Source organism: Eschrichtius robustus, chromosome 16, assembly GCF_028021215.1.
Source record: "Eschrichtius robustus isolate mEscRob2 chromosome 16, mEscRob2.pri, whole genome shotgun sequence".
Lineage (NCBI taxonomy): Eukaryota > Metazoa > Chordata > Mammalia > Artiodactyla > Eschrichtiidae > Eschrichtius > Eschrichtius robustus.
In genome coordinates this window covers 16,927,255-16,946,031 of record NC_090839.1, presented here as the reverse complement: position 1 = coordinate 16,946,031, position 18,777 = coordinate 16,927,255, and the positions used below count along the sequence as shown (strand labels likewise).

General features: G+C 45.8%; 1 protein-coding gene across 2 annotated transcripts in view; it reads left to right on the top strand.

Annotated features, from left to right (window-relative positions):
- The window catches only part of IFT52 (intraflagellar transport 52), a 28,772-nt gene extending 21,203 nt beyond the window's left edge, over positions 1-7,569 (top strand). For both annotated transcript variants that reach the window (XM_068524088.1, XM_068524089.1), the window contains 4 exons: positions 2,064-2,151; positions 3,137-3,245; positions 5,339-5,484; positions 7,293-7,569. In XM_068524088.1, coding sequence (XP_068380189.1) covers positions 2,064-2,151; positions 3,137-3,245; positions 5,339-5,484; positions 7,293-7,340 — 391 coding nt within the window. In that variant the 3' untranslated portion in view covers positions 7,341-7,569. The remainder of the gene's footprint in view (positions 1-2,063; positions 2,152-3,136; positions 3,246-5,338; positions 5,485-7,292) is intronic.
- Positions 7,570-18,777: the final 11,208 nt, after the last annotated feature.

The following is an 18,777-nucleotide window of genomic DNA, read 5'->3' as shown; positions in this document are numbered from 1 at the left end:
TTTCTTTTTGAGTAAAAATTGCATTCGTCATTAAATATGTATGTCAGCTGTAGGGTATTGCTCTGAAGTGACTTCATTTGTCCAGCCGGTCTTTGTTGATGCCTGTGGGGTGTGAGGTAGAGACAAACAGTATGGCGTCCCTGCCCTCAGAGTTCATGGTGGGATGGAGAGTGAGACATGGGCAGTGAAAATGCACCACCAAAGGTCAAGCCAGAGTATTCTGGAATATAGAGCAGCCCCATTTGACAGATTTGTGTATAGCAATGGCATTTATTCTTCCCCTTTTCCCATATTGATCATCTTTCTGAATTAGGTTTTGCTTGCTTTTAAGATTAGCTTCTCCACCCATTCCCCACCCCCATCAAGTACATGTTGGCCACTAGTAGGAGGAAGATCTGGGCAGGTGGTGAGCCGAGTGGAGAAAGGGAAGACTTAATGGAATTCATTTTATTACTTACACAGGGCTTCAGCACAGTCAGCTCTATCTAGGGACAGAAAACAGAATATCATGGCTAGAATGACCAAGGCTAGGACTTGGCAGCAGGGTTCTTTGTGTGTGGGTACTAGGACCTTTAGCTTAGAACTGCCTCTAATTCTGCCATCTGGGTAGACTGAGTCACGGGGCTTCTGGTTGGCAGGGATTAGCCAGGTCTGAGTTCTGATCTTGCCTTTGTTGCTTCCTAAGCACATGACCTTGGGGAGCTACTTCAACTCTATACCTTTGTTTCCTGTTCAGAGATTACACCCACTGTCCAGGGCTGTTTTGAGGATTACATTAAATAAGTGCCTCGCACAGGGTCAGGCACAGCACGTGGCATGTGGTAGATGCTCAAGGAAAGTTATTTCTCTTCTCTCCGTGGGGATCATCTGCTCATTGCTAGGAAAGACTCTCCCCAAGCATCTGGGACTAGTGGAGGTGGTGACGGCATAAGCTCAGCTAGCCGTCTTTCTGCGGTCATAGACCTGTCTCCTTTCTGAAAGCACCCTTACAGAGAAACGGGCATGAACTTTGTCCACACCCCTTGGCATTTGCTTGCTTAGATGAATTTTGAAAGGCCACAAATGAGCACACAATTTAAGTTGGGTGAGTGAGTATATTTTAATTTGCCTCATTCCCAGAGGAGGTCACAGAGCTTGTACAATCTATACCCCGATGCAAAAGGTCAAATTAAGGTTTGGGAGAACGGAGGCAAAGGGGAAGCCGCAATAAAAAAACTACCGTGGTGGAAGGTCAGCCCTTGACTCCATTAACTCCTTCGTGCCGTTCTCACTCCGCCACAGCTGCTCTGGCTGCCCTGCTGTTCCGTGAAAATGTCTCTCTCCCCTTTCCCCCTTCTCCTTGCTCTGGCCTCTGCCTGGGACACCTCTGAGGGAGACTGCCTGACCTGCCCCTCCCCTCACGCAGGGCTGCTCTGGCAAAGCCCCACTCCCTGCCCCTTCCCTGTCTCTGTCCCTCTCTCCTGATTGGCTTTTCTTCCTAATGCTTATTAATCCCTGGCATCTTGGCTTTTGTTTATTGTGTGTCTCTCTTCCGCTAGAATGTCAGTCCCACGAGGGCCTGCCTTGGTCTCTTTTTTCCCCTGCTGCTGTACTCCTGGCAGATAAAACTGCCTGGTACACAGTAGGTGTTCAGTAGATGTTTGTGGAGTGAATGAGCACACAGAAGTGCATATCCTGTGGATCTGTTCAGTCGCCAGAAGCAGACTTCAGATTTGACTCCTGTCTCTTGATGGTGAAAACAAATAAGGAGACACAGTGAGTTACAAGATTCACGGTGTCCAGTGGGTAAAAATTAAAAGCCTATTTAGGAGAAGCCCGATAGGAAACTCGAATGAACTTTCCCTTTCAGTTCTCAATAAAGTCACACTGTCTGTTGCAGTAGAGAAGGTTCCTGAAAGGATCGTTACATTACATGTAACAATACATTTTGTGTGATTTTTATTTTTTTTGCCAAAGTGCTGAGCCTCCTGATCGCTGGAGATGAGCACCGTGCGATCAATTAGACGTGCTTTGCATCAGCGTCTCATCTTGATTCCTGCTTGTTTATCTTCTTCTTAACACAGGGCTCACGAGCAGCTAAACGTGAAACATGAACCGCTCCAGCTCATCCAACCTCAGTTTGAGACGCCGCTGCCAGCCCTTCAGCCAGCGGTGAGTGGGTGTGTGGGGGGCATCCTGCCGAAGAGCCCCGCTGTTGCTGGCCTCGTGTGGAGCTGGCCTCCTCATGGGGTCATGTTTCTCTGGCTCGAAACATGCATAGAGACCAAACCTGTTAGTATTCTACAGGGACTTCCATTTGGTGTAGTTCCCAACTGAGGAATCAAGGGTGTGGGCCTCTCTGGCTGTTAAACATTTCCTATCTTGTGGGGTTGAAGGGCGTGTATGAGAATTCCTGGCTGAAAAGGAGGAAGAGCTTTGTGCTAGAAAGCTTTGAGCTCTCCAGGCAACAGGCACTTAGATTCACAGCACAGTTCTAAGAGCCCAGGGGACAGTCATGTGTCTATAGGTTATTTTTCAACATTCCAGTCCAGCGTGAGCTCCACTTGCCTTCAAAATTGTCTTATCCCACCACATTCTGGAATGTTATGAGCCAGTTGGCTTCACATTGGTAACCTGAAAATCGGCCACAGTGGAAGTGTTTACAAAACAGGAAATGACAAATGCTACAGATCAGGCCTCTTGTTTTGAGTGATAGCTCAACATTTATCAGCACACCACTGCTTCATACCTGCGAATTCTGGCTATAAGTTCAGCACTTCCTACGTTAATCTACATCTGTTTCCCCAATCTCTGTCCCTGAAGAACTCATCATCAGATGAGAAACGACTCATGCAATCAAATGTTCAACACAAATGTGCACAAAATGCAAATAAGCCGGATAAGCCCCAAGCTGTGTGTCCTTGCATGAGTTAATGGGCGCTGGTACATCAGCTTGGCGAGTTTGGCGGTGTGCTTGGAGCTGGTTCTGCTGGGTTGCTTGCACTGGGCCGCCGTCTTGCTTGCTGTGGTCTCATGGGTTAGGGCGGAAGGAGGTGATGGGCGCTGGGCGGTTCACCGTCTCATTTTCCTTACGTCTCCTTACCATCAGTTATGGCTTTGGATGTGCTCTTTCATGAAAGACCTTATTGCCTTTTAGGTTTTCCCTCCTAGTTTCAGGGAATTATCACCCCCTCCGCTGGAGCTGTTTGACTTAGATGAGACGTTCTCCTCTGAGAAGGCCCGGCTTGCTCAGATCACCAATAAGTGTGAGTGTGGTCAAATTCTTGTTTGTTTTCTTTTGTGAGTTTTATTAAATTGTGAATTTCTGAGATTTGCCGTGAAAGAAAGCTTAGAGTTTGCTTAGGGAGAACAGAATATGAATGGAAGTATAAAAGCACAATTTTTGTTTATTTCATGTGAATGATGTGGCTTGTTTCCCTAGGGGTCAGTTAGCTCAGTGAGCTAGAGCATGGTGCCAAGCAGAGGCCAGGGTCTCAGCTTTAATTCCTGTGTGTCTTTAGTTCTGACCTGTTGGGTGACCCCAGGATGAATTCTGACTCTGGCTGCCTCTTAGCAAATCTAGACCATTGGTCACAGGAGCCGTTGAATAAAAAAATTCAGTCGGGGCCAAGAGAATTACAGAGACTTCAGATTGGAAGGGATTCTAGAGAGAGTCAAGTGTGCCCACCCTGACCCGTGGGTGAGGAAATGAGGCTCCGGGCCGCACAGCTGCAGGGTGAGTGGTGCTCCTGACTCTCGGCCCCGTGCCCCTCCTGACATGCCCTTCCTCCAGCACAGCAGGTGGGCCTGCACACGTGGACTCAGAGACATAAAATTGAGGCAGTGACCCCACTCCTGGGAATCTAACCTAGGGAGATAAATGAAGGTACACAGATGACTATGACGTTACTTATTAAAAAATAAAATACAATTGGGAATAGCCTTAGTGTTCACTCACAGGGAAATGGTAGTAAATTGCACCACATTCAATCAGTGGAACAGTATGTAGTCATTATAAAAGAGGGTTACAAAGGCCAGGGGGTGACACTGAGATTCCTAAATGAAGAAAGCAAGAGATAAAACTGTACTTAGAGTAGGATCCCAACTATGTGAACATCTGTATGTGCTCGAAGACCAGAAAGGAATGTGCAAAAATGAAAATAGTTCAATGTCAGACACCTTTACTGCATCTCTGTTCCATGCCAGGCATTGTGGTAGGCGCTAGGCAATCCGAAATTAGCAAGACCTAGTAATTAGTCTAGTGGGAATAATAGACCTGTGAAGGATCAGACCCTTTGACCCTGCGTTTCTGTTTCTAGCGGTTTATCCTGCAGAAATCCTAGTAGAAATGCATAACAGAAAAGATATAGGGATATTAATTGTAGCATTCAAAAAATAGACAACAGTCTAATAGTCCATCAGTAGGAGAATTGGTTTAAAAAAAATGAGACAAAGTGGAATATTATACATCTGTTAAAAGAAAGATGTGGAGCATAAGCTTTGACATGGAATGTCCATGTTACATCGTTAAATGATGACGGCAACTTACAGAACTGTTATAGTTTGATCCCGTTTTTTTACACATATGTAGACATGTAGGCATACATGGCAGTAATTACCCTAGGAAGTATTGGTGGGGGTAGAGCTAGAGTGAGAGATCATTTCTATCATAACTTTAAAAATGCAAATCAGAGGGGAAGAAGAGAAATAATAGTGTAAGTAGGGCAGTAATGGCTGTCCATCCTTGATACAGGGCTGGGGATGGTTACACAGAGAATTATGGATGATTTTTTCTTTCTTTTATTTCCTTTCCTATAATATTGCTATAATAAATGCTATTTAAAATACCCCTGGGACTTCCCTGGCAATACAGTGGTTAAGACTTCACGCTTCCACTGCTGGGGGCGCGGGTTCGATCCCTGGTCAGGGAACTGAGATCCTGCAAGCTGCACGGTGCGGCCAAAAAAATTTTTTTTAACAAATAATATAAATAAAATAAAATACTCATATGTCCTTCACATAATGATCCTTGCGGCCATCAGAGAATGGTAATTTGATTCCCCGCTGGTTGCTCCTGTTCTGTGTAATGTAGGAATGCCAGATCTGGTAATAGCGAGCCAGAAACTGGCTGGCTTTATTCTAATCAGGAGTGTCACACTTTTGTCCTAATTTACAAAGACAGCACATCAGAGATCTCTACAGTTTGTCACTGTTTAAGTCCTTTGGTCACATTACCCAAGGGAGAGGTGAGTGATCTTGAGAGATGTAGGAACCCGAAAGGGATACCCAGACCACAGTGAGTCTGTACTTGGGGAAGGGCAGAGTCAAGGGTGAATCTGACTGCCCCAACTGTGCTTAGGTACTGAAGAAGACCTGGAATTCTACATCAGGAAGTGTGGTGACATCCTTGGAGTCACCAATAAACTACCAAAGGACCAGCAAGATGCCAAACATATCCTCGAGCACATCTTCTTCCAAGTGGTGGAATTCAAGAAGTTGAACCAGGTACAGAACCCAGAAGGCCCACTCAAGTGGGAGTCCTTCCAGTGGTGATATCATCCGTAAACTGGACTTCTCATGTTCCATGCCATTCATTCATTCATTCTGCAGGCATTTCACTATCTACTAGGTGAACAAAACAGACGATGTTCCGTGCACTTATGGGACGTATATCTAGCTGGAGGAGACAGTAAACAATAAACGTAATATATAAGTAAATCACATAGGATGCTAGGAGATGATAAGCGCTATTAAAAAGTAGAGCAGGGTCAGAGGGATCAGTGTGCTGAATGTGGTGATATTAAATAGGGTGGTCAGGATAGGCCACACTACAAAGCTGACATGGGACCAAAGACTTGAAGGTGTTGAGGGAGTTGGCCATGGAGATAGCTGGGGGACAAGTATCCCAGGCAGAGAGAAGACCTGTGCAGAGTCCCTAAGGCTGGGCTCTGCCTGGCTTGTTTGAGGGACAGCAGTAATGCCTGTGTGGCTGGAGATAACTGGACTAAGGATGGAGCAGCAGGACGTGAGGTCAGCACCTTATGTTAGAAATCCTCTTGCCCAGGGCTGAGGACCAAGAACTTAAAAATTATGCCTGGCCTTCATCTTGCCTATCCCTGGACAGGATTTCTAAAATTAAATGTCCAACCAAGGTTGGTAAATGGGCATTCATTTATATACTACTGATGAGAGAATAAGCTGGTTCCACTTTTATGGAGATATTTTTTATAATATCGTTCAGAAGCCCTAAATATATATATGTATACCTTTGACCCAGCAATTCTAATGCTTAGAATTTGTCTTAATAATATAATCCTGGGATTTCCCTGGTGGTCCAGTGGTTAAGACTCCACACTTCCACTGCAGGGGGCAGATTCAATCCCTGGGTGGGGAACTAAGATCCTGCATGCCGTGTGGCATGGCCAAAAAATATATATATATTCCTGAATGTGTGTAGATTTACCAGTCAGGATGCTCAGTGAAGCATTGTTTTAATAGAAGAAAAACTTTCATCAGTAGGGAACTAGTTAAGTATGTAGGGTGCATCCATAAGATTAAGAATGTTTAGAAGGATGTTTAAGGACTTAGGAAGACATTCATGATAGAGTAAATGGGGTGGGGGGAAAGGACTATAAAACAGTATAAAGAGAAAGTCCATTTTTCACACACACACACACACACACACACACACACACGATTTTAGATGCTGAACAGAAAGACTGATTAGGATCTGAGCCACTACTGGCGGGGTCTGGCTCTTCTGGGTACTCATACTATAATATACGCCTCGTATGTGCCGGCACGGTGCTAGATGTCAGGTCTGTGGCAGTGAATGCAGTCCTTGCTGTCTGCCTGAGCTACGTGCAGTGAGCGAGACAGGAACATTTGGGCAATTATAGTGCTCTGAGATCAGTACCAGGAAAGCAACTCAGAGGCAAGGTATTGGTATACTTGCTCAGCACTGAAATGTGGGATGGGGGCCAGGTAGATTCCCAACAGTACTTACCTTGGTGGCAAGGCAGGGTCAGGCCCCTAAGGCCAAGGTAAGAAGTCTGGTGTGGTGTCTGCATCAGTACCTTCAAATGTATTTGCTCCCCACTCCTCACGGTGGGTGGTGGGCTGTGGTCAAAGCCCTGTCCTGGTCGTGAAAACTTAATCCTTGGGCTGGATTTAGCCTTAAAGCCCAGAGATTACCTATGTGTCCCAATTAATGATGATTTAGAATCTCTAATCAAAGTCCAAAACAACAAAGAATTCACATTTCAGGTTTTGAACTGAAATTCTAAAATTCTATATCTTATTCCCTCATCCAGGAACATGATGTTGATACAAGTGAAACGGCATTCCAGAACAATTTCTGAGGACCAAGCCTCTTCAAGCATTTTCTGCCTCCTGATTCTCTCTTTATAAACTCTTTTTGAATTGTCCCTCAATTCTTTATCAAAATTGTCTATACAGTCTTTCTTCTATGAGCTGTGGAAGGTCTGTGCATCTTCTATAGTGCCCAGAGAGGGATAACATTTCTAACTTCTGTAAGATATGTTCCATTTTTTAAATTAAATCTGTTTGAATCTGTACTTTTTAAACTTATGCATCAGTCTCTCATTGAAGTCTTTTCTTTTGACTCCAGTTCTAGATTTGAGTCTCTTTTATCAGAAGCATAAGTAACTCTCAAGCTTATGAATACTGTACAGCTTTTGGACTAGCTCAAAAGGATAGAAAACAAACTTAACCCACTGTCTGTTTGCCCCACTGTACCTAATGAGAAAGGTAAAATAGTTGATAGGTATCTTCCTTACATAGCTCACTCACTCACTCCTTCATCTCCCAGCTGCACACAGGCACAACCATTTGGAGGCTGTTGCCTTCACCCACACTTTGTCCCTCTCCTCTGAGCTTCTGCACCACTCAGTTCTATCATCATTTTAGGTTATAATGCAGGACAAAATGTGATCATCTGTCCCAAGGACAATGGGAGAGACTGTACCTGCTTGAATGGAGCAGTTGATGTGGAAATGCACAGCATTTGTGCATTGTGCAAATGTACTGGATACACTGGGAACCAGCTTTGGGGAAAGCCTGAAAGCCAGATAGAAGATTGCAGAACCACTGCCAGTGTGTAAGGGATATGGTGCAATGGGAATAGCTTAGCTGGTGGGTTCTGTAAAGATAGAACTTTGGAAGGAAGGCCCTTAGGGGGAGTGTCGTATAACTCCAAGAGGAAGTAACGAGAGCGTGGATTTAAGATGCTGTTGTAGGAAAGGTGACATTCTGAAATAGATTTGGTCTGGGCGTTAGAGGTCAGGTTGGCAAGATTTTGAGCCTGATTGCCTGGGACAGTGGTGGAGTTTTTGGAAGACGGGGATTCTGAAGGGCGAGCTGTTTCAGAGCATAAGAACCAGTTGAGACGATGGCAATTCGTGCCAAGTGGTAATAACCAGTAAATAGCTAGAAATACCTAACTAAGGCTTAGGAAAGATGTCCAGTCTCAAGATCTGAGTTGTTCACATGGAGTTGATAATTGAAGCCAGGAAAATAGTCTGTCGAGGAATTAACATTTTTGGAAGTTCATTTTTAAAAATTTTTATTGGAGTATAGTTGCTTTACAGTGTTCTGTTAGTTTCTGCTGTACAGCCAAGTGAATAGTTATACGTATACATATATCTCCTCTTTTTTAGATTTCCTTCCCATTTAGGTCACCACAGAGCATTCAGTAGAGTTCCCTGTGCTATATAGTAGGTTCTCATTAGTTATCTATTTTATACATTTTTGGAAATTTAAAACCTTGGGAAGAAAGGCTCAAGTCACATCCTGAATTTCAAATGATTTATTCATGTTAAAGCTCTGTAGGCTTCCATTCTCCCACACTGAAGCCCTAGTGCAGGGCTTATTCAGAGTAGCCAAGCCAGAACAGTGTTAGGGATGGGGGAGGCCACTTTGCTCAAAGGGCAGAACCTGGGGGCCAGCTGAGAACAAGCAGCTGTGGAACAGCAGGGAGTGTCATGGAAATGTATTTGGAATACATTCCAAAAATGTGCTCAACCATTACCTCCCATCCCATGTGCTCTTCTCTTACACTGTGCTTTTGGTTCTCCTGCCATTGAGAGGTGAGATCTGTTCCCTCCCTCTCAATCTGGCAGTATGTTAATGACACTGTGACTCCTGAGGCTAGGTCATAGAAGGCTATACAGCTTCTGCCTGGTTCACTTGGGGCACTCGGAGCCTCCATACAAGTCTGCGGCCACCTGGATAGGCTACGTGGATATGCCATGTATAGATGTTCTGGCCAGCAGCCCGAGGTCCCAACCTATACGAGCATCACCTGCTAAACACGTGAATGAAGAGGACTCCAAACGTGAAGTCACCCCTAGTCTTCTGAGTTGTCCTAGTTGAGTTCCCAGACATAATGGAGCAGAGACAAGCTGTCCCTGCTCTGACTTTCCTGAGTTCCTGACCCGCAGAATCTATGAACGTAATAAAATGGCAGTTTTAAGCCATTAATTTGGAGTAAACCGTTACGCAGCAATAGATAACTACAATTTTATTTTTTATTGAGGTAACACTGGTGTATAACATTCTATGTTTCATGTGTACATTACATTTCTACTTATCTATTTCCTACAGTGTGCTCACCACCAAAACTTTAGTTTCCATCTGTCACCACACAGTTGATCCCTTTTATCGATTTTGCCCTCCCCCCTGCCTCTTCCCCTCTGGTAACCACTACTCTGTTCTTTGTATCTACAATTTTATTTTTTATCTTTTTATAAATTTACTTTATTTATTTATTTATTTTTGGCTGCGTTGGGTCTTCATTGCTGTGCGTGGGCTTTTAGTTGTGGCGAGCGGGGGCTGCTCTTTGTTGCGGTGCGTGGGCTTCTCATTGCAGTGGTTTCTCTTGTTGCAAAGCACGGGCTCTAGGCGCGCGGGCTTCAGTAGTTGTGGCGCGCGGGCTCAGTAGTTGTGGCTCGCAGGCTTAGTTGCTCCGCGGCATGTAGGATCTTCCCAGACCAGGGCTCAAATCCATGTCCCCTGCATTGGCAGGCGGATTCTTAACCACTGCGCCACCAGAGAAGTCCCATACCTACAATTTTAGAAGGAACTTTTTGGATCTGAATCTAATCCAACTTCACTTTCCAACTGGGACACAGAGGACTAGGGAGACCTAGGTCCAGAGGAGCACTGCCTGCCTGCTAACCTGGAGGTTCTCCCCCCACACTCCTGACTCGAGAAGGTTCCTCGGAGGGAGCAAGGCCTGTCCTACCATGCGTCAGCCGCCTTTTCCCCTTCATCTATGGGTGACTTGTGGCAAGGATGTATGTTTTTCCCCAACTTCTTATGAAAAACTTGAAACATACAGAAAAGTGGTAAGAATAGTACAATAAACACCAGTACCTGCCACCTACTTTCAAAAGTTAACATATTGCCATATATACTTCATGTGTGTATTTTTCTTACTGAACATCTGAAATTAAATTTCAGACATTATAATACTTTACCCCTTAATATACATCATTGTATAACTACAATACACCATTATCATATCTAATATTTAATATTTATTCAGATGTCTCCCAACTGTCCCCAAAATGGTTTTTTTTTTAATTATTTATTTATTTATTTACATTTGGCTGCGTTGGGTCTTCGTTTCTGTGCGAGGGCTTTCTCTAGCTGTGGCAAGAGGGGGCCACTCTTCATCGCGGTGCACGGGCCTCTCACTATCGCGGCCTCTCTTGTTGCGGAGCACAAGCTCCAGACGCGCAGGCTCAGTAGTTGTGGCGCACGGGCCCAGCTGCTCCGCGGCATGTGGGATCTTCCCAGACCAGGGCCCGAACCCGTGTCCCCTGCATTGGCAGGCAGATTCTCAACCACTGCGCCACCAGGGAAGCCCCCAAAATGTTTTATAGATGTTTTTTCAATCCAGGATCCAGTCAAGTTTCACATATTGGATGTCTCTTTAGTCTCTTTGAATCCAATACACAGTCTCCCTACCTCTTTCTTTTGTTCCTTTTTCTTTCCTTTTTTTTTTAAATGACATTGACTTTTTGAAGAGACTAAATTAGGTGTCCCACATTCTAGATTTATCCGATGTCTATTAACTTGTCCCTTTATCTCCTTTATTTCCTGCATACTGGAAGTTAGACATAAAAGGCTAGCTTTGAATTAAACATTTTTGGCAAGAATATTTCATAGGTGATGCTATGTATAATGTCAGATTGGTCCACTATTAGTGAAGTTAAGTCTAAACAATTGGTTAAGATAACGAGCAGGGCTGTTTTTAAATTCAAACATGAGCCCTTTATCCCAGATGCTGTTCACCTATGTGCACATCCTTTTTCTGGCACATAAGCCACTTGAGATGAAAAAGTTAACTGACTCGAACAAGTGTTTCAACTTCACTCTAAAAAAAACACACACACATACACACAAAACAACAATAAAGTGATAGCACCAGTCCTAGCAGGTAGCAACAAAAAAAAGAAAATTGTTGGAGACTTTATTTGTTGAACTCAAAAAATCTCTCATCAGAGAAATGTTACTATCAAAACGAAGAGGAAAGGGCTTCCCTGGTGGCACAGTGGTTAAGAATCTGCCTGCCAATGCAAGGGGCACGGGTTCGATCCCTGGCCCGGGAAGATCCCACATGCCGTAGAGCAACTAAGCCCGTGCGCCACAACTACTGAGCCTGAGCTCTAGAGCCCACAAGCCACAACTACTGAGCCCACGTGCCACAACTAGAGAAAGCCCACGCTCAGCAATGAAGACCCAACACAGTCATAAATAAATAAATTTATTTATTTAAAAAAAAAACGAAGAGGAGGGACTTCCCTGGTGGCCCAGTGGTAGAGAATCCACCTTGCAATGCAGGGGACGCCAGTTCGATCCCTGGCCTGGGGAACTAAGATCCCACATGCCGCGGGGCAACTAAGCCCACGGGCCACAAGTACTGAGCTCTCACACCTCAACTAGAGAGCCCGCATGCCACAAACTACAGATCCCACGCTCTCTGGAGCCTGCGTGCCACAACTAGAGAGAAAACCCGCACCTCCCAGCTAGAGAGAAGCCTGCAGGCCGCAACGAAGAGCCGGTGTGCCACAACTAAGACCCTATGCAGCCAAAAATAAATAATAAGTAAATAAATCTTAAAAAAAAAAACAAAAAACGAAGAGGTGATAACATAATGAGAGAGATGTATGGGTGACAAAAGGTCTCTCCTCCCCCAAGAGCACGGAGGAAAACTTGAAGTATCTTATGATAGATCATAGATCCATTGTGTGGCTTTTGCTAAGTTACTTCTTATTCATAAAATCATATATGAGAGGTTTTCAAACTCTCCCGTAAAATGTCCTAGAGCGCTACGTATGCCTTAAAGAATTTTGAATTTTTTTAATTTAAAAAATTTTAGGTAATACGTAAGCACGGCGCCGAAGGATGTTGAAAGAGAATTTCACCCTCTTTAGCCATTCAGTTCCTCTTTCTGCAACCAATGTTATTAATTTCTTCCGCTGCCTTCAAGAGACAGGAAGAAATATATACTTTAAAAAGAGTAATAAATCTTGCTTATACCAAATTTTAACACGAAGCCCACTAATGTTTCATCCTAGGGTTGCGCTCCTGCAGCTCACAACCCCAGAGAGAAATTAACCTCGTAAGAGTCGCTGACGGTGACAAATAGCGTGAAGGAAACTTGCAGTGTTAGGGGGTTGTGCAGGGCTTGCTGAGCCACACGGCGAGTCAGGGACGGCTCGAGGTAGAAGGGGGTCAACCGGGCTTCGGGCCGTGACCGCCATAGTGTCGGAGGCCGGCGACGTACCTGCCCTGCTCCCTCTCCTCCCCTGGGCCTTTCACCCGTCCTCTCACGATCAGGCTTCCAGGGAGTATGGCTCCCAGGGAGTATGGCTCAGAGGGCGCGGGGCCGGCGGGGTCAGCGGGCGAGACCGGGTCACGGGGAAAGTCTGCGGCAGTTCCACAGCCCAACAGCCGGGCTCCAACCTGACCCCAAGCCCGCGCCCTATAGTGACGTCAGGCGGTGCGACTCCCGCGATGCCTCGCGCGGAGCCTGAGCCGGAGCGCGCGCCTGAAAGTGGGCCCTCAGTGGGCGGAGGCGCGGGCCCCGTGGTCAGACGGCCTGGGATCTTCGGCCTTTATTCACTAGTTGGACCCCCTCGAAACAGGTCACGTCTCTTGTCCCTGGTCACTGTGGGCGGCGAGAGACTTCCAGGTGGACTCCAAGGCCTGATTTTCCCTCTCCATCTTCACAGAGGTGGGTGATGTTACCTCCAAGTGCGGCCGCGGGACCTGGCCTGGCTGGGCCGTGCAGGTGGTTTCCACCCGCCTCTGGACTAGGCCTTGGTGTCCGTCGTCCGTTCCCTCCCTGAATTTGTGCCCTAACTCCTTAGTCCGCGACTCCTTCCAGCTTGATTGCTGAACTGCAAGTGGCCATGTTACAAAAGGAAGAACTAAGTGTTTGTGAAAGCTGATGCCCGAGAAGGCCCAGGATAAGAAGTCAGAGGTGTGGGCTGGACGTGGTGTGTGTATTAAAGCAGCCCAGGATCCTGGCTCTTCTCTTGGAGTCTCATCCCCCTCATCAGGAATGCAAGAGATTTGCATTAGTTCCCCGACTGACCAGGGATGGAACCCGTGCCCCGTGAAGTGGAAGCGCTGAGTCCTAACCACTGGACCGCCAGGGAATTCCCAGAAGGTTTCTAAGAAACCAAATTCTCACTCTTTGCGATTGCATAAATGAGGACACAGCTAGGGCGGGCATGAGTCTAGACAAGCCCACGCAGGGTTGATTGCCCTGTTTTGTGGTCAATGACCCCACACTTCTCCCAGTGATTGAAGAGGGACCCCTAGAGTCATGCAAATGGAACATATCCATCACTCCCCCAAAACTTCCTCGTGTCCCTTTGTCATCCTTTCTCTACAACCATTGTCACTTTAGATTGGTTCTGTCACCGTTGATTGGTTTGCAATTTCTGGAGTCGTGTGTAAATGGAGTCACACAGTGTGTACTCTTTGTCTTCTTTCAGCATAATTATTTTGAGATTCACATTGTATAAGTAATTCCTTTTTATTGTCAGAGTGGATATATTTGTTTCATATCTACAATTTGTTTATCCAGTTACCTGTTGATGGACATTTGGGGTGTTTCCAGTTAGGGGCTATTACAAATAAAAGTATGTAAAAGGCTCTGTGTGAACATGTGCATTCATTTTTCTTGGCTCCATATGGCTGGGTCATATGGTAGGTGTATATGTTTTTAAGAAACTGCTGTGCTGTTTTCAAAGTGGTTGTACAACTTCACATTCCACCAGCAGTATTTGAGAAGTCTGATTACTTCCCACCTGCAACATTTGACGTGATTAGTCTTTTTAGTCAGAGATTTTAATAGGTGTGTAAATCTCATTGTGGTTGTAAATTTGCATTTCCCAAATGAAATAGTATCGAGCATCTTTTCGTGTGCTTTGCCAATGGATATATTTTGAAGGTAGAGTTTGAGGGTAGAGCCAATAGGATTTGCAGATGGGTCAGATAAGTGATGTGAGAGAAGAATCAAAAATGACTTCAACTCAGCTCTACTCAGTGCTCTGTGGTGACCTAAATGGGAAGGAAATCTAAAAAGAGTGGATATATGCATAACTGATTCATTTTGCTGTACAGCAGAAACTATACTCCAATAAAAAATTGTTTTTAAAGTCAAAGAAAAAAATGACTTCAACTCTGGGCAGTCTGAGTACTTCCTAATATTTCTCTCCTTGACATGCACTGGCTTTTCCCTCTGGCCACCTTGCAGATTCCTAAATCACCCAGCTTTGAAGAGCCTTCAGTGACCCCTTTGGTTGATACCCACAGCTCCTGCCTTTATCTTCACCCTGATAGATCTAATTTTCTGTTTACTCATTGTCTCTCCTATCAGCTGGTGAGGTTCTGGAGAGTATAGATGTTGGATTGTCTCCTGATGACTAGCTCCTTTGAGGTGCAGCCCAGCCTCAATCATTTCAACATATTTTCACAAACTGTACTCTCAATTTACATTTCAAAGTATGGGTGCTTTGCTTCAAGCCACCTGCCCACTAGCTGTGTGATCATGGCAACTTTACACCTGTGTGCCTCAGTTTCCTTATCTTTAGAATGGGGAGCTTATTGATTGATACCTGCCTCTCATAGTGATGAGCATTAAATGGAAAATGAAGGCAAAGCTCTTAGTATGGTGCCTGGCCCATGGTGTCTTCCCCAGTAAAATCCAGCTATTATTTTCTGACCTGAATATTTTGCAGGTCCTTTGCTGGAACTCAAATATAGATGCTTTGCAAATAGTTATTCATAAAATCTCAATCTTTTGAGAAGTGGGCGAGGAAATTTATCTGTTGAGGTCTGATTTCTTGAATCAGTTAATTGAATTGCTTCCCTGCATTGGGATCCACCCTGTTGTTGAAAGTTTCGCATTTCCACTGCTGGTCCTGGACCTCTCATGCCTCTGGCCACTTACCTGCTGCCATGACTTTGTCCTCTACACTGATGCCCTTGGGGGTGAGGCAGAAGTATCTTTTTTTTTAAACTTTTTTCTTCTTTTCCAGCTGCACAGTGTGTCTTGGGGGATCTTAGTTCCCTTCAGGGATTGAACCTGAGCGCAGAGTCTTAACCACTGGACCGCCAGGGAATTCCTTGGGCAGAAGTATCTGAAAAACATTCCTTTGTTTCAAAATCTCTTTTGATGGTCCTTATAAGACACAATCGAAACTCTAGCATTCCAAGTTCCCCCAGTTCTGTGCCTTCCTAACAACTCTCCAGCCCAAACGTTAGCTTTAACATTTCATTCATTCAATTAAAAATGTGTAAAAGCCCTTCTGTGAGTACCTGCCAGGAGCCAAACATTATGGTCAACATCTGAAGATGAAATGTGAACGTGGGGCTGTCTGCTCTTGACAGAGCAGTAAAATTATGGGCAGAGGAAGTATGGTGGGAGGACAAGGGTGAAAAGGGAGGTGCTCAGTAGGTGGAGGGGAAGACGCCAGGCAGAGGGACATGTGATCCTACTTATCATTTATTTGTTATCAGTCAGTGTTTGTTTTGTGTCCAGGCTGATGCTGCATCCCGAGCATTTAATAGATTTGATGCTGTCTTCCCAAGACAGGGGCAGGCCCTGGGCCTGGAACCTGGGGTGGGGCAAACTGGAATGACCAAATGACTGAAGGCTCCCTGTCCAAGGAGGGCATGTGCAGGAAAAGGTTCCTGGTACAGTGCAGTCTGTATGTTACCAGTCCTGAGCCCAGGGACCACTCCCAGCTGTGGCTGCACCCAGGACACTTGGAGTCTTCTCTCCAGGGGTATCTGTTGGCATGGTGATAACTGGAGAAGACACACTTGTGCAGATAACCAGATTCCATCTGGTACCAGGGTGACCTCCCTGCTCTCTGACTCGAAGCACTGACTCCAGGCTTCTTAGACTCTGATACAGACAAAGAACATCACCTGCCACTTCAGTAAACAAAGACTGTTGTGGCCATCAAGCCCTCAGCCACTGCAGCGACCCCTGATGGTGTGACCTGAGGGGATTCAGGATGGAGAAAAATAGGATACTGGCCCTAGATAGTTAAGGTGTGTATCAAACAAGTAATTTCAATAAGCTCAGACTCCTGCATCTTCCCACACATAGAAGAGTGCTAAATTCATTAACTTAAGATGTCTGGTTTTCTTTAGTTAGCAGTAATCTTTTGATGTTCTGATTACTTGGGTTTTTTTTGTTTTTGTTATTGCAAAAACTACTATATATCCTGGCTCCTCCCTTACCTCTCTGGAACAGTCCCTCAGCTATCTGAGATGCTATAGCCCAGGCTTAAGTCCTCAGTAATACTGCTGAATAAAACATAATTCTCAACTTCTAGGTTGTGCATTCTTTTTCAGTCGATAAGTGTATTGGTCAACTGGCTAGCACTGGAGACAGCTGCTCCCTGTCTCTTGCCTTGGGCAAATACCTTGCCTGAGCTGGCAGGTCCTGTCTCTCTCCTGAAATGGGACTAATAATCCATGTGAGAGTGTGTGCTGTGTGCAAAGCAGCTTCCTAGACCTCAAAGGACAAGCATGAGAGCAGCTGAAGAGTTATAATAATAACAACAAAAAGTAATATAGTGCTTATTATGTACCAGAGATTGTTCTCAGTGGTTTACACATATAAATTTATTTAATCCTAACACCATCCCACAAAGTAGGTACCAGTGTAGTGATTAATAGCATATACTCTGGAACTATACAGCCCAGGCTTGAATCCCTTCTTTGCCATTTACTAGCAGTGTGACCTGGGGGAGGCCTGTGTCTCAGTGTCCCCATCTGCCAAAAGAAGAGAATACTAATACTACCTCATAGGGTTGCTGTGAGGATTAAATGAATTAAAATGTATAAAGCATACAGAACAGTGGCTGGCACATAGTAAAAGCTATCTAAGTCTTTGATAAATCTCATTTTTATAGATGAGAAAACTGAGGCACAGAGAAGTTATTTGCCTATGATCACATAACTAGTAAATGATGGAGCTGGGAATGAAACCCTAGGAAGTCTGGCTTCAGAGCCTTCACTCTTAAATATTATGCCCTAGCAATGAAGAGGGGATGTCCACATGAATTACTTTATGAGGGAAGTGGGTGGGGGAAGCCCTGAATTAATTGATGTGGAAGCTTCTAGCAAGTGTAATAAGATGTCAGTGTTCCTTCTTTTGTGGTAAGTGAAGTTTGCAGCAGTGGGCTGGACAGTCCCCAGGTGGCCAGAAGTTTCTGGAAGAGGGGTCTGAGGCATAAGCAGGGGCTAAGAGGCTGAGGTTTAAGCCCATCTCCCCAGGCTCCTGTCTCATAATTCATTTACCCCCCTTTCAGCACCCTGTCTTGGACGTGGGGTGACACTCAGGAGGTACTTGGTAAATGGCAACTTAAAATGGAAAATCCTTGCTAAGCCTCTAGGAGTTTAAGCATGTGGTAAACTGAATTCAGTGCAACAGTTGAATTCTGGGCCCTGGGGATACTGCTGTGAATTGAGGGGCCGCTTGGACCTTAGCAAGCCCATAGTTCAAATGGGGAGACGCACAAGTCAACAAGCAGGCTGGGCCATGGACTCTAAGGATAAACAGGAACTAGTCGGGTGGGAGGGGTGGGAAGTGTACTCGGCCTGAGTAAAGGCCAGGAGGCTGGCGAGTTTCCTTTGGCTGGGGGCGGGGGGCTGGGGGGTGGGGCGGTGATCTGGCAGAATCCTATAAATACCTGATTACAGACTATTTAACCCTGAGGGGGAGGATTTAGATTTTAACTTCTGGAGAGTCAAGATCAGGTTTGCATTCTAGGAGGCTTGCTTTTGGCTGCCAGGAGTCAAGCTGAGGAGCTGGAGCCATTGAATTCGAGGCTGGAAAGGAAGCAGGGAGATGGTTTCAAGGCACGGACCCGGTCTAGGTAGGGGTGAGGGGGCCGCTTTGGGGTGGGGCTGTAGGGACGCAGGAGAGGCTTGGACTAGAGCTGGCCCTTTTGCACAGGTGGTTTCCCCGGCCTGACTCTCCCATCCTTGCGGCTCACTCCCTTTGCTCAGTCTTTCCTCCAGGGCCGCCCCGATCACTCTTGGCTCGGGCCAGGCCTCAGTCACCTGGCTGCCTGTTCTGAGCCACACCCACGCCCACCCTGCCCTGGGGCTTCAGGGCTCTGCGCAGGTGCGGCGTTCTTCGGCTCTCCGGCCCCGCCCCCCGAGCACGCCCCACCCGCTGGCCCCGCCCCGCGCACGCCAGCCCGCCCGCGCGCCAGGCCCGGGCGGCGCCGACGC